The sequence below is a fragment of the Notolabrus celidotus genome, chromosome 3 (assembly GCF_009762535.1).
Source record: "Notolabrus celidotus isolate fNotCel1 chromosome 3, fNotCel1.pri, whole genome shotgun sequence".
Classification (NCBI taxonomy): Eukaryota; Metazoa; Chordata; class Actinopteri; order Labriformes; family Labridae; genus Notolabrus; species Notolabrus celidotus.
The window spans coordinates 39,001,677-39,015,024 of record NC_048274.1 but is presented as its reverse complement, the minus strand read 5'-3'; the positions used below and the strand labels follow the sequence as shown (position 1 = coordinate 39,015,024).

The window sequence follows — 13,348 nt, the reverse complement described above, 5'->3', positions numbered from 1 at the left end:
ATAATTTGTAACAATGACAAATATAGACTGTTATTACCCTTTCTTCCTTTCTAACTAACTACCTGGCTGTGCTCAATATTCTGATTGGTCAAAACTCCTCAACAGCCATGATTAAAACTCAACTGCGAAAGCAACGCCAGGAACAACCTGATCACACATATCAAACCAATCCACAGAAAGTAGTGCTTCACATTCCCCCTCTGCCTAAAACGTTAGTGTCTGTCTGAGGTTGCTCTTGAAAAGTGTAGCATCATCTGGTTCCTGTTCACCTTGTCTAATGTAACCAAGGTTACATAGAAGTATAGATGTATAGATGTATATCTAGTTGATGAAACAAAATGGTAAACATGCTCCTGTCCCATATGTTTTGACATGTGTTACTGGGATCGAATTCAGAACGTTACTTTCAATGGAAATGTTCACTTTAATGTGAATTACTACAAGTTAGCAGAATCAGGTTTGAACTTTACTGTGAACTTAAATGTTCATTTTGATGTAAATTCATCTCACAAGGAAGCTGAGAAGAATCTGCTGCAATGGAAGTGATACCAGCCAGCAATCAGAGGGGGCTGGATTTTTCATCTGTATAAATAAATTATTTTTGAATCACTAAAATCCTCTTTATTTTTTGTCAGCTCTTCTCTGTCTTTGGTTGGTAGCCAGGTAATAAGCAGGGTAATATTAAGTCAGCTGGTGGTTATACCTTATTTTTCAATTTGAAAGCTTATTTGATGTTGTTAACTGTATGTGACGACCCATTTCAAATGGTCTGTGGGTATCTGTGGTGGTATGTTTGCTTCTAGTGATGTCTTTTTCTCATGTTCCTTTTTTAAGAAGTCATGTGTACTGAATTCTGCCATAAACATAAAAAACAACCCTGACTGTAGAAACATGAACCACACTACTGACCTTGCTACATAATGGCTTTACTTGAGTCTGAAAATCAGACATATTTACAATATACAGATATACCAACATGCATGTAAAACACACACACACACACACACACACACACACACACACACACACACACACACACACACACACACACACACACACACACACACACAGTATCATCCTTAAAATAATTTTGAACACAAGTTGAATATAAACTGGATGTAACATAAGAAAAAGAAAAGGCATGACAGAAGTTGATCTGTAACCGAGTGCTGAGGAGCCAGACACCGATGAAGCAACTTTTTAATCAGACTCTGGACTCATGTTTCCATCACCCCCTGAATAACAGAAGCCTCAATGTTGTTTATATCAATCTTTGTCACCATGGTGTGTATTTGTCTTTAACTCTTGACAGTTGTAAGAAGATGGCACACACACTGACCTACAGGTAGACTCTTCCCGTGGATCTTGTCGGTCCAGCCTGCGTAGTATCGAAGGGTTTTGATGCTGCCGTCCAGGTCGATGAAGAAGGACTGCAGGAAGGGCTTCCCTGTGTCCAGACTCTCCAGAGTCTAGAAAAATATCAAAGATCTTTATAGTTTTTGTGTGGTTATGAAAGACAGTGATATTAACAGGGATGTGACTTTATTACCTATAAAAGTAAACAGAACTATCAACAATTGGCTGTACTATTTTTATACTGTCATTTTGAATGCCTGTAGCCGCTGTAAGGGGGAAGGTGTCAGAGCCAGTGACTGACAGAAACAGTCTTTTCATTTTCCCCCAGCAGATATTAACAGTGAGTGATGAATTTCATTAATAATCTGAGATCTGAGGGCTGCACAGAGCATCAACATCTTTAAAAGCAAACTCATGACCAACCTTTTTTATTCTCACTTTTAACTGAGTTCCATTCTTATAACAGTTTTATTTATTTATTTATTTATTTATTTATTTATTTATTTATTTATTTATTTATTTATTCATTTATTTATTTATTTATTTATTTATTTATTTATTATCTAGTTCAAATTTTAGTCACTTTTGTTCTATTTTATTTATTTATGTATTTATTTATTTTAGTTTTTAAGTAAAGCATCTTATTTTCTTTTAATGGTTTAACATTTTAGTGTTTTATTATCTTATTTATTTATTTTATTTTGGTGAGTTTAATTTTCTGTGTTGAGTTCTAACATCTTATGTTTCCTCCAGCCTTTCCTCATTAAGATATCATGAAAGCGTTTCCTCAGTTTGTTCAGCAACTTCTTTTTTATTTTATTTATTTATTTATCTTATTTGTATTGTTTTTATTACTATTGTTGCATATATTGTGTTCTTAACCTCAGGAATGTGGGGTGGGTTTTGGGTCGGGCTTGGGGGTGGGATCTTTTTCTTAATTTATTCTATTTGAAGTTTTTTTTATGTACAGCACTTTGTGTTACAATGTCATTGTATGAAAAGCACTTTATAGATAAAGTCTGATTGATTGATTGATTGATTGATTGATTGATTGATTGATTGATTGATTGATTGATTGATTGATTGATTGATAAAGGAGAACAGGATGAGATTTGTTGCCAGGAAATGTGACTTACATATGAACAAAACAAAAACATGTAAGTGGAGCAGATTTTATTTTTTAAGTGAATGATATATGCTCCCGTAAACTCCAGCAGTGCACCAACCAGGGTTCCCACTCTTTTCCAGAGATCATTTTCCAGGACATTTCAAGGACATTTTCAATGATGATCAAGCTGGTATGACCGTCTAAATTTAGTTCCTAAATAGTCTAATATGTTCCTCTCAGTGGAAGTCTACATTGAAAGATATGCAGTCTATGGCTATCCATGAAATCATCTCTTACACGCTGAAAAATTATGGCAAATTGATTATAGAACAATTCAACCACAGATGTACAGCACTATATTAGTGCAACCAAGTAACAATGGTGGGCAATTCTCATCTCAGCTTTCTCTTTTCTCAAAAAATACAAAATGAGCTAAGTAAAAAACAAAAGAGCCAGCAAAGGACTCTGGAAGCTGCCTTACTGAAATAAATAATAATAATAATAATCAGAGGATCAGTGCATAAGTTGACCTAAATAGAACTGAATGACAAAAATGGCCACAAATGTTGAATAGGGATGTGTTTTTTTTAACCTTGTTAGATCACACACAGTCATGTTGGAATAATTTTCCAGGACAATCTGTGATTTTCCAGGACATTTTACTTTTTCTCCCATTTTCCAGGTGTTTTCCAGTGCTGGAAAACTGGTCAACTGTTTTCCAGGTTTTCCAGTTTTTCCAGGACGCGTGGGAACCCTGACCAACATATCTGCTGACTATCTTTGATATACTCAGCTCTGTTGACAGATATCAGCATAGAACATGTCATCGACTGATTCCAGTAGCTGAAAAATATCTGTCATGCTGCATCATATCAGTGATGAAAAGCTCTTAAGACCCATCGCTCTACTGAAAGCCTTTATGGAAACCAGCAACATATCAGTATGTAAAAACACCAAAGCTGAAAGATAGTCCTGTTTATGTCTGATGATTACTCAGTATTCATATTTCACATTGTCTTTATTTCACTGCCTCTCTAATGACTTGTTCATATAGCTTTAACCTTGTTGGTCTGTGTGTAAACTGAAAATGTACTCGCACTAAGTTTGAATAGTCGTAAAGCTACAACAGAGGATCAGGGCCACAGTAAGGAAAATAAAATCAAGATTTTGAGATTAAAGTTGTAACATGACAAGAATAAAGTCATAAATTAGATGAGAAAGAAGTCATCATTTTAAGCTATGGTTAGCCTTTAAGCTAATTAAAGGGACAGATCAAAAGAGCAGCACACGGCACCACAGTGTCAAAGTATCAGGATTCTGAATCCATCATACAACAAACTGAGTCTGTTGTTAAGATAGGCGAGCCAACAGGCAGCTTGTGTTGTCTCTGCAACTGCTGTTTGTCCTCAAGTGTTAATTTCAACTTTATAAGATGATCTACACTCCTGATTTCAGTGCAGGAGGCTGGCTGTTCTTCTGATGTCATCCTATATGATAGTTCAGCTTTCATACAGAAAACCATCGACTGTAATCATGACTTTTTTCTCATGAAATGACATCTTGATTCTGGTAACATTAGGACTTTACACACAAGTGATCTAATTAAGGTTGTCTACAAGTACACCAATGTTATTTTATTATTTGTATTTAAAGTGTGATTGTTGTTCACATTGGGCCAGCACTGACCGTGAAACAGCTACTATGGGTTGTTTGGATCATTTTGTTGTGTGTGTCTGATGTACCTTTCATGTTGTTGTGTTTTTTAAAGCTGTGCTGTACCACAAATTGCCTCTTGGAGGAAATTAAAGTTTTCTAAACTAAACTAAACTTATGACCTGACCTTATTCTTGTAATACTAAGAATTTATTCCTGAAATCTCCTTTTTTTGACCGTCCTTGATATGACCTTAATCCCCCGTTGTAAAAAGCAGAGGAAGAGGCTTTGATGGCATTTTTTTTTCTCAAAAGAAATAAAATTGTCAAGTGAAAAAAGATGCAATTAAAGGTTGTTCAGTGAATTTGAGGGTACCACAACAAAGGCCTGAATGACTTAAACAATCCTCTCTCATGTTTTTATGGTGATGATGAATCTGGGCCCCTGGATCAGACGGGTAAAAACAAAATAAGCAACAATGAAAAGAAAAGACATAGTATCAGGATCAGTTATTAAAATCAGCGTTGGCACAGTTTTTGTCAATTTGTGCATCCTTAGATTTCAGGTTATTTATCATGAAATGTTAAAAACACTGCAGCACAGGGCGAGCTGGGGATATAACATAACATGAGCTATGAAATAAATCTGCTGACGTGATTCGTTTACTTTCTTATTTGTTCATGTTTTATAAAAGCTTCTACCCAGGCCAGATCACATGACTCTGATCAATGAAACAGGGCTAGAAATATACACCTGGGATTATTCGTCACCTGTAGCGTTAGCATTAGATCAGTGTTAGTATCAGTTGTTTTAAAGTACAGGCTGCAGACTGCAGAGTAATCTCCCTCTTCTTGCACAAAAAGTAACCACTGGCCATCTCTTAACTGCTTTATTCCTGTGTTGTTCAACGTACCAAGATTTTAATGTGATGTCCTACTTATTGGTTCCAGATATAATAACAACAATTACTGTAATGATGCTGAATTAATCTGGGGCCTAACAAAGGCAGTGAGTTATATGAGGCTAATACAGCTGGCAAGGTAGTTTCTATGTGGAGCCAAGGGTGGAGCAGCCACAGTGGTCCACTGTTATATACAGTGTGCAGATTAATACGAGACACTGAGCCCAGCATGTGGCCACACTGTACTGCACACACTACCCGTTCTCAACATCTCAAGCATGTGTACTGGAGTCACTTATCGAAGGAAAAATAAGCCAAAGTGAGGCTCCACAGCTCGAGCAGACACTAAAACCACCACACAGCTTCACTGTACATTTAAGTGCTCTGAATCTGGTCCTTATTTACCCAAACATAGCTGGGAGTTTGGGGTGATTAGCCATACCCGGCACACTACCACTCCACAGCATGTTTGCAATTAGCAGTCACATGCAATCTGCCTCCATTACTCACATCTGCGAGGGCTCATTTACGGATCGAAGTCTTAATGCGAGCTGGCAGCTAAACAGAGCACAAACAGAGGGTTCAGTCCAAGAAAAGTCTGAACGTAACATCCAGCAATCACTGCAGAGACAAAGAGAGGCCGGGGTGGAGTCACAGCGACATGATGTCAGGCAACAATACGGGCCAATCCCTGATATGAATAAGTCTGTATCATGACAGCACATGGACGTGTTTCAGCTGCAGAAAATCCTGCAAGTTTGTTTGGATGTTCTGAATAAAATCTGAACCACCAACGAGCCTAGAGAAACTATCAGCACAGTGCTGGTCTGAATCTGAAGTGACTAAGAGCATTCACTGAAGTACTGCAGGTACATAAACACCAACTTTCAAAGACTGCTCTGGATTGTCACCTTTTACTTTCACTCAATAATCCCAGAGATTTGATCCACATCCTACACTGAACATAAAACACATACATGTGTCTTGTTATTCAGCTTAACCTAAATATTAATACAATACTATTACTTGTGATTAAGTTGGCTGTTGCTCTGTTTCTTAATACGTTATGACCCCCTCAGCCTTCTGCTCTGGTGACCTCAACATTGAATCTGCAGATTATGGTGTTGCTCAGCAGTAATGTTATCACACTAACCGAATCAAATGATCCTAAATCATTTAACATGTCATATCGCTACTCTGTTCAAAGTTTTAGAATAGTAGACACTTTGTCTGACATAAATATAATGGTCACATCGGTCTCATGATTTAAGCCCTGTGATTGCACTTACACTCTTATTTTGAAAATCATCAGTTAAGCTGTTAATAAGCTGTGTGTTATCATTATTCTTCCAAGGCAAAATGTATACTGTATCTCATCTTTCAGTGTGCTGGTCTGAGGTATTGAACAACATGTGGGCTTAAAACAATTATTTAAATGAAGTGTATTTTACCACATTGATCATATAGCTTGCTTGCAGAGATCATCACTGCAGAAAACTCAGATTTTACAGTTTTTTCTTAATTCAAGTCACAATTATCTTATTGGACTTGTTATTAGTGAAATGTACCTGACTTGTCCAGATATTCTTATTCTTATTTTAATATCTTACGGGCTAAAATAATTCCTGGGTTGCTTGGATTGAGTAAAAATATCCACCAGTGCAGTGATCAAAATGTAATTATTATTCTGAGACTCTTGAATCATTCTTAAGAGAGACGTTCAATTTTTCTTCTGCAATTTGAAATATTTCTGCTTGTTCCAGGTACTTCTGGCATGTTTTTTGTGCTTCCTATCTTGAAATAATTTATATATGTAGACTATCCTCGTGAACTTGGACTATACAAAGTCTAAGGACAAAATTTAAGACAAGGGCCCTGGATAATATTTGACTTTTTAGAGTTAAAGATAGTTAGTGTAACATCACACAGTACAAAGGAATAAACCCACCGCGAGTAAGAGCCGGTCCCTCTCCATCAGGTCGGCCAGTTTGTGCAACAGTCTCCCCCGGCTCGACGCGTCCATCCTCCGCCACGGAGAGCCTCTCTTCCCGGCCAACTTCGCTGCTTTCACCGCCTGATCCACGTCTTCCTGCGCCGACACATGACGCAGAGGGAATAATGTCAGGACACAGGTCTCCCTTAAAAGCATTTGAACACTACAGCCTGATAACACAGTGTACCACAGTGAGTCACAGTCTAATGAGACAGACCTTAGCCTTTCAAATATATTGTGCTCTAAACCCAGGCCTCCCTCTATTCATCAAAACTGTCTGTTGGCATTATATGAACAGATCTTTAGACTCAGTGTGTCTAAAATGTTGTTTTTTTATTTGCGTAATTTGTTGTCTCAGAGAGGCCTGAAAGCCCAAACTAATTGTATAAAATGTTTTCATTAGTAGTACAGTTTGTTTAGTTTGTATCTTCTAAATGAAGTCCACTGAGGCCAGCAGCACTCTTACCTTGTCTGCCTCTTCCACATCACAGATTTTGACACCTGTCGCTGGGTTGAAGGTTGGAAACGTCTTTCCTCTGCTGGATGTGTGCCATTCATTGTCTATGAAAATCTGTGGAGGGTGAAACATGATGTTCTGTGCTGTCACCAGTGTTAAAAACACACTGAAAGTAAAGGCACACTCATTCACAAAGCTCTCCACGTGCACCTCACCTTGGTGTGTCTGATGTCCTGGACTTTGACGGGCTGGGGGAAAGGCATGTCGTCGGCCACTCCATTCTCTGTTGTTCCGTTCTGTGCCATTCTGGGTTAAATAAAGAGGTCCAGTCCGTCCTTTCCGTCTGCTCTCCGCGCTGTCAGCTCTGCCACCGGCTTTTTATAAGAATGTGGAGTTCCTCCCTCCACTCCACTCACCATAGAGGAGAGCCCAACTCCGCCCCAGTCAACAAGGGCCCGTATCTGAGAGGAGTCTTGTTCTTCCTGCACTTTAAAAACAACCTGCTACATTTATTAAGAATGCCTGGAGACAATGTGAGAGACTCTGGCAAAGGGACAGTCTCTGTTACCTTCTTTTGTGATAGCAAGCAGGACTGTGAGGCAGTTACCATTATCAGCAGTCATCACAGGGTTAAACACAGCAGTGCATTTTTATTTTTATTGTAAGAGTTGAAATGATGGTGAGCATTCTTCACAGAGCTTTGTGTGAGAGCAGCAGAGAGAGAGAGAGTGTGTGTGTGTGTGTGTGTGTGGAGAGAGTAAAACTTTACAAATGAATACTCTGCCTGTCTTTGAGTCTGCGCAGTGAAAGTAATGAGACTGAATTAATTCTGTTGCACAATATTTACATCCCAACACTGCCGCTTTGATCTGTTTCTGTCTGCCTATTTAGAGCGACTGCAGACTGCTCATCAACCATGCAAAGGTGTGATGAGTTGTGATGTTCCTCCCAAAGTTGGTTTTTGCACCTGGGCCTGGTGAAGTTGAATGGAGTTGAACACATGCAAACAAATCCTTTTGTTCTTGGGGACAAAGCTGCTTGCTTTCTCCGGACTTGCACTCTTGCACAGTCTGCTATTGTTTCCCCTTCATCGCTTCTTGTCACTCTTTATGTCAAAGTTTAATTAGGACAACGAGCTTTTGCAGGCTCATTTCTCACTTCAGCAACTTTCTAACACTTCATAATGAGTGAGAGAGAGACTCAAAGGGATTGACCGAAAGGAGGGGGGAGTGGGAGTGTTGGGTGGTAGCTCGGCCTTGGCAGGATAAGTCAGGGGAAATAATATGAAATGCAAAGCATGGGCCCAGACCCATGCAAATAAGCAGGAGCCTGCTCTAGAGGAGATGAGTTGATTGCTGAAACAGTTTGTGGGATTAACTGAAAATAAGAAATCAACGTGGCCTCAGTAAATATTCTTTTGGAAGGACAAGCTATCCGTCCTTTGTCTGAGTACCAAACAGAGGCTCTGCAGTTTCACCAAATGAGAAGGAAAGACTTTAAGAGAGAAAACAGGTGGTCTTTTAAAAAGAAGTATCTGGTCTGATTGAACAAAATGAAGAAACTATTGGATGAAATGAGGCTCAAAATATGAGCAACCACACCAGGAATGATGATGCAGAGTTATGAAAACACAAAGTAGAAGAGAGCCAGTCAAGAGGAGAAGGAGGAAGGAAGTGAGTAATCTGGATTCACTGATACCAAACTCATGAGCAGCTGAGTGAAACTGAAAATGAAATGAATGAAGCTGAAGAAGATATGCAAGGGCAGGAGCTGACACTAGTGAGGTTAGCATTAAAAATACAACAGGGAGACTAAACATCTCCTCACACAGCTCCACACGCTGCTGACACCTTACAGTTCACAGGTTTGCTTGGATGAAGCTGGTTTCAGGCTCTGATGTGGTTTAGGATATTTAAAAAAGAAACTCCCCTGTTGCCTGTATCCCTCTGAGTCAAATTCATATTTTCAACCCCAACATCAGTCCAACAGCAGACACTCCACTCAGTGTCTGGCAGGGCTTAAGGCGTCTGAAGGTGAGAACCAGCAGATTTCACCAGTTGGGCTCACACTTGGAGACCATAGACTGTATAGAATATGGACGTAGGATCCATGATGTCACCCTTTTGTTTCTGAAGAGCTGTTTTGAGACCAATCGGCTGCAGGAACCATATTGCTGCTGTCGAGCGAGTGTGACGTAAAGAGGCGGGCTTTGAGCCTCCTCGCCAACAGCTACAGTGTTCTCACCTGTCAATCAAGTCAGCTGTGCCTCTCATTGGAAGTCTTGTAATCTCAATATCTTCAAAAGTACCACGTTAGAATTTTTTTTTACTCGCCCTACAGTGTAGACAAATGAGCTATCCAGACTACACTCATCTTTTGAACCAGGCTGTAAACATGTTTATTTCTGCTGTAAAGATCAGCTTTTTCCCATTCATGTGTATGTGACTTCCGGTACTTCCAGAACCAGCCTCAAGTGGATCCTCGATGAACTGCAGTTTCTAACACTTCTGCATTGGACTCATATTTTTAGACCTGAGGTTGCTGCTTATTGCAGATGCAGAAAGCAGGGTGCATTTGTATTATGAAGTGGAGAGAACAGTGTAAGTGGGATTAGATGTCCACTCATCGCTTTAAATCCTCGTGATGGATAAGAAGACAATTTGCCGGTTTCAACTCAGAGTCAAAGATATTGAGTGGACAGCCAGTCATTTGACTGACAGTGTCACTGAGCTGGAGTGTGATGGTTATCAGCCGGGCTCTGACAGCAGGCAGCCCTGGCCTTTTATGTATGTAAGGTTGCACCTGAGCAGATGGAACAGAGACCTCTCATTTCAGGCATTTTTCCATTGAATGGACATAATCTCTGGAATAGCTTACTACTTTAGATATGATCAGTCCCCACTACTGAATGTCCTAACTCCTTATTGAAGACCCATCTCTTCTCTTTGGCCTTCTCCTCGAGATGAGAACATTAACATCCTGACAGATTTGACTTGTTTTTGCATTTTTATTTAAATGTATTGTTTATTGTTGTCTTCTTGAATTTTTTTACTTTGTAAAGCACTTTGGCCAACACTGGTTGTTTTAAAAGTGCTTTATAAATAAAGTTGACTTGACTTGACTTAGTTAAAAAAAAAGACCTTGTTCAAGACTGGTTTGAAGCTTAAAGCTTTTTTCTTTGACAACTCTTTTTCTGCCACAAGATTCATCACACATTCACTTACTTTAGCTGAAAAGGTTACATTTAGTAGCCTGACTTTCACCCATGCCTCCTGGTTTCCCAACCAGTGTGTGCCACTGATCTCTTATAGTCATTTATCCATCCCCAGTGAGCATTCTTCTATTGCAACATTTACAAAACGTCTATGAGCTCTGTTTAAAAGGTGTTAAAATGGTTCAAAAGTGACATCTTTGTAGAGGATGATCAAATGTTTATTAGCCTCTGATACAATAATAATTACATATCCACAAACATATTAACTTAGATTTTAAATCTCTATCTCACATGACAGCTAAATGATTCTTAAGGTGAGCAGGGCTTCCCACTCACCATTGAAAAACATGTCTTCACAATCTTGAATCAAACACGCCATGGCCAAAAACTAGTCCAGCACCCATCACTATCAGCCACAGTGACATAAGGAAGCAATGATGTTACATATTACTCAGCTCTTTCTGCCTGCAGGTAGACCCAGCTCAGGAGCCTGAGTCCTCTTTGTTCTTCTGCTGTGTTTAATTCTATCTTTGCATAGACAGGATTTCATATAGCTGAAAAATGACTTAGGGTTGCTCCTTGTCACTGATTCTGTTTGTTATCCTATGGACAGGACCTCAAGATGCTGAGGGCGGGAGGAGGGTTTACAGTTTGGGGACCTCATAGGTCCATCTCTGCTTTTGCAGATGATGTGGTTCTGTTGGCTTCTTCAGGCAGGGACCTGCAGCAGGTATTGGGGTGGTTTGCAGCTGAGTGGGAAGCGGCTGGGATGATCAATGTGTTTGCCAGCATTTATTTATGAGACTCAATCTGAAATTCTGAGTTAAAATGTGTGTGGATGTGTGATGAATCTTGAAGTATGATCTACACAGAGATGTTTAATCTTCTTCAAATAGTTGGTGAAAAATGTTCACTTTGGAGCTGGTTTCAAATTTGGCCAATGTATTTTTAAAAGTTTTTTAGAAGTAGAGTGTTGGCTGGGTAGGAGCAGGTGAGCACAGGTGTAGATATTGAATCAACAGAACAGAAGCTCCACTATCAACCTCTGCAGGCAAGGTCAGCCTTACACAAGCTTATTTAAGAAACTCTGACCCAAATGAAACAAGGGTCCTTTAAACACTTCAAACTAATTAAATGTCATGAAGCGACTTCATGGGTGAAAACAAAGAAACAATGATCTCTCCAACAAAATGGTCATTGCCCCTTTCACTAACCATGCACCCTTTTCACGCTGCTTCATTAAAAAAAAGGTGCCTTTATTGTGTCACGTTGCATGAAATCACGTTGACCTGGTACACACTGAGTTGCGTTGCTATGACATCATGCAACAAAGGATACGTTCAGCAGCTTTTGCATGCAGGGCATAACAATACTGACAAACTATGGGACATAGATATAAAACACAATGCAATGCACACTTATAGCAATAAAACATGTGTTTAAAGAAAACAATAAAAGGTAAAGAGTTGAAATTAAGTTTCCCAAAGAGTGCCAGCTCATCCAGGTTTCAAGTTTCAGATGAAAGAACATTGAATGACTGATGTACTGTGCAACTTAAATAAAATGCTCTTCTTGTCACTACTGTCCACAACAACAGACTCCTGGTTTCGTCTGGATGTCTAGTTAGTGGCATAAACCTCACAAACCTAGTGGCCCAGAGGTTAAGTTCAGTGATTGAACTGGTTTAGAGGTATCTAGCAGAGAGCCAGTTGTATCCACCTGTCACTCAAAGTCTTAAACACAAGTCATAATGTAATGTAAACAGGTGAGTTGTATATAAATTCAGCATCTACAGTTGTCCTGAATAGAGAAATAAGCTATAGAGAGCCAAAATGTTTTATTACCAGACGGTAAATATGTTTATTTCTACTCTTGGACATTTAAACACGGGGCTCTATGGGCACTGACTCACTTTAGGAGACAGCCTCAAGTGGACATTAGAGAAACTGCAGTTGGATGCACTTTTGTATTGGCTTCATTTTTCACCACTAATAGTTGTCACTAATATCTCTTTTCAACCAACGTGAAACTGGTTGTATATCCACGCTCTCAATTGAGGGCCGGCTCTGAACCAGCCCTGAAACTGCCTTGGTCGAAAAGGGGTATAAGGTCTGCTGCATGTTACCGTGATAAGCCTTTAAAGGGATAGTTTTAAAAAAACCACATTAATTTAATGTAATTAAAGTTAATTTAGTTGTGTGGCTGTATGAGGTTCTTGTCAATGGAAAATATATTACCCACAGAGGATCCCGGTCATCTCTCTTTCTAGACCTGTCAGAGAATCTTTAGTCCTGGTCTTGGATCCAGCTCTGGAGGACTTGAACTTGAGTGAAAATATCTTTGTTACCTCATGCTGCTTTTGGTTTAGACTTACAGCACTTTCCCATGCCTGTCTGCTATTGGCCGTGCTTTGACTCACAGTGTTGCTGTTGGACACACAGACAGCGTATAAAAAGAGAACAAATCATATCAAAAAGATAGAACGATAGAGAAAAGAGAGAGAGAGAGAAACAGAGAGAGAGGGAGGGAGGGAGGGAGGGAGGGAGGGAGAATCTGAACCACTGAGATAACTCTGTCCAGGTGTTCAGACCCAGACAAAGGCTCTTTTCAGGGGCTGATGAGAACATACTGCTCCTCCACTTGTTGCAAAATATACAGGATAGAAA

General features: G+C 39.5%; 1 protein-coding gene across 1 annotated transcript in view; it reads right to left on the bottom strand.

Annotated features, from left to right (window-relative positions):
- aldh1a3 (aldehyde dehydrogenase 1 family, member A3) overlaps positions 1 to 13,024 on the bottom strand; it is a 38,860-nt gene extending 25,836 nt beyond the window's left edge. Inside the window, exons 1-4 of the mRNA XM_034680571.1 lie at positions 7,684 to 13,024; positions 7,478 to 7,582; positions 6,967 to 7,107; positions 1,340 to 1,469 (exon numbers count right to left, since the gene is read on the bottom strand). Coding sequence (XP_034536462.1) covers positions 1,340 to 1,469; positions 6,967 to 7,107; positions 7,478 to 7,582; positions 7,684 to 7,773 — 466 coding nt within the window. The 5' untranslated portion in view covers positions 7,774 to 13,024. The remainder of the gene's footprint in view (positions 1 to 1,339; positions 1,470 to 6,966; positions 7,108 to 7,477; positions 7,583 to 7,683) is intronic.
- Between the last annotated feature and the right edge of the window lie 324 nt (positions 13,025 to 13,348).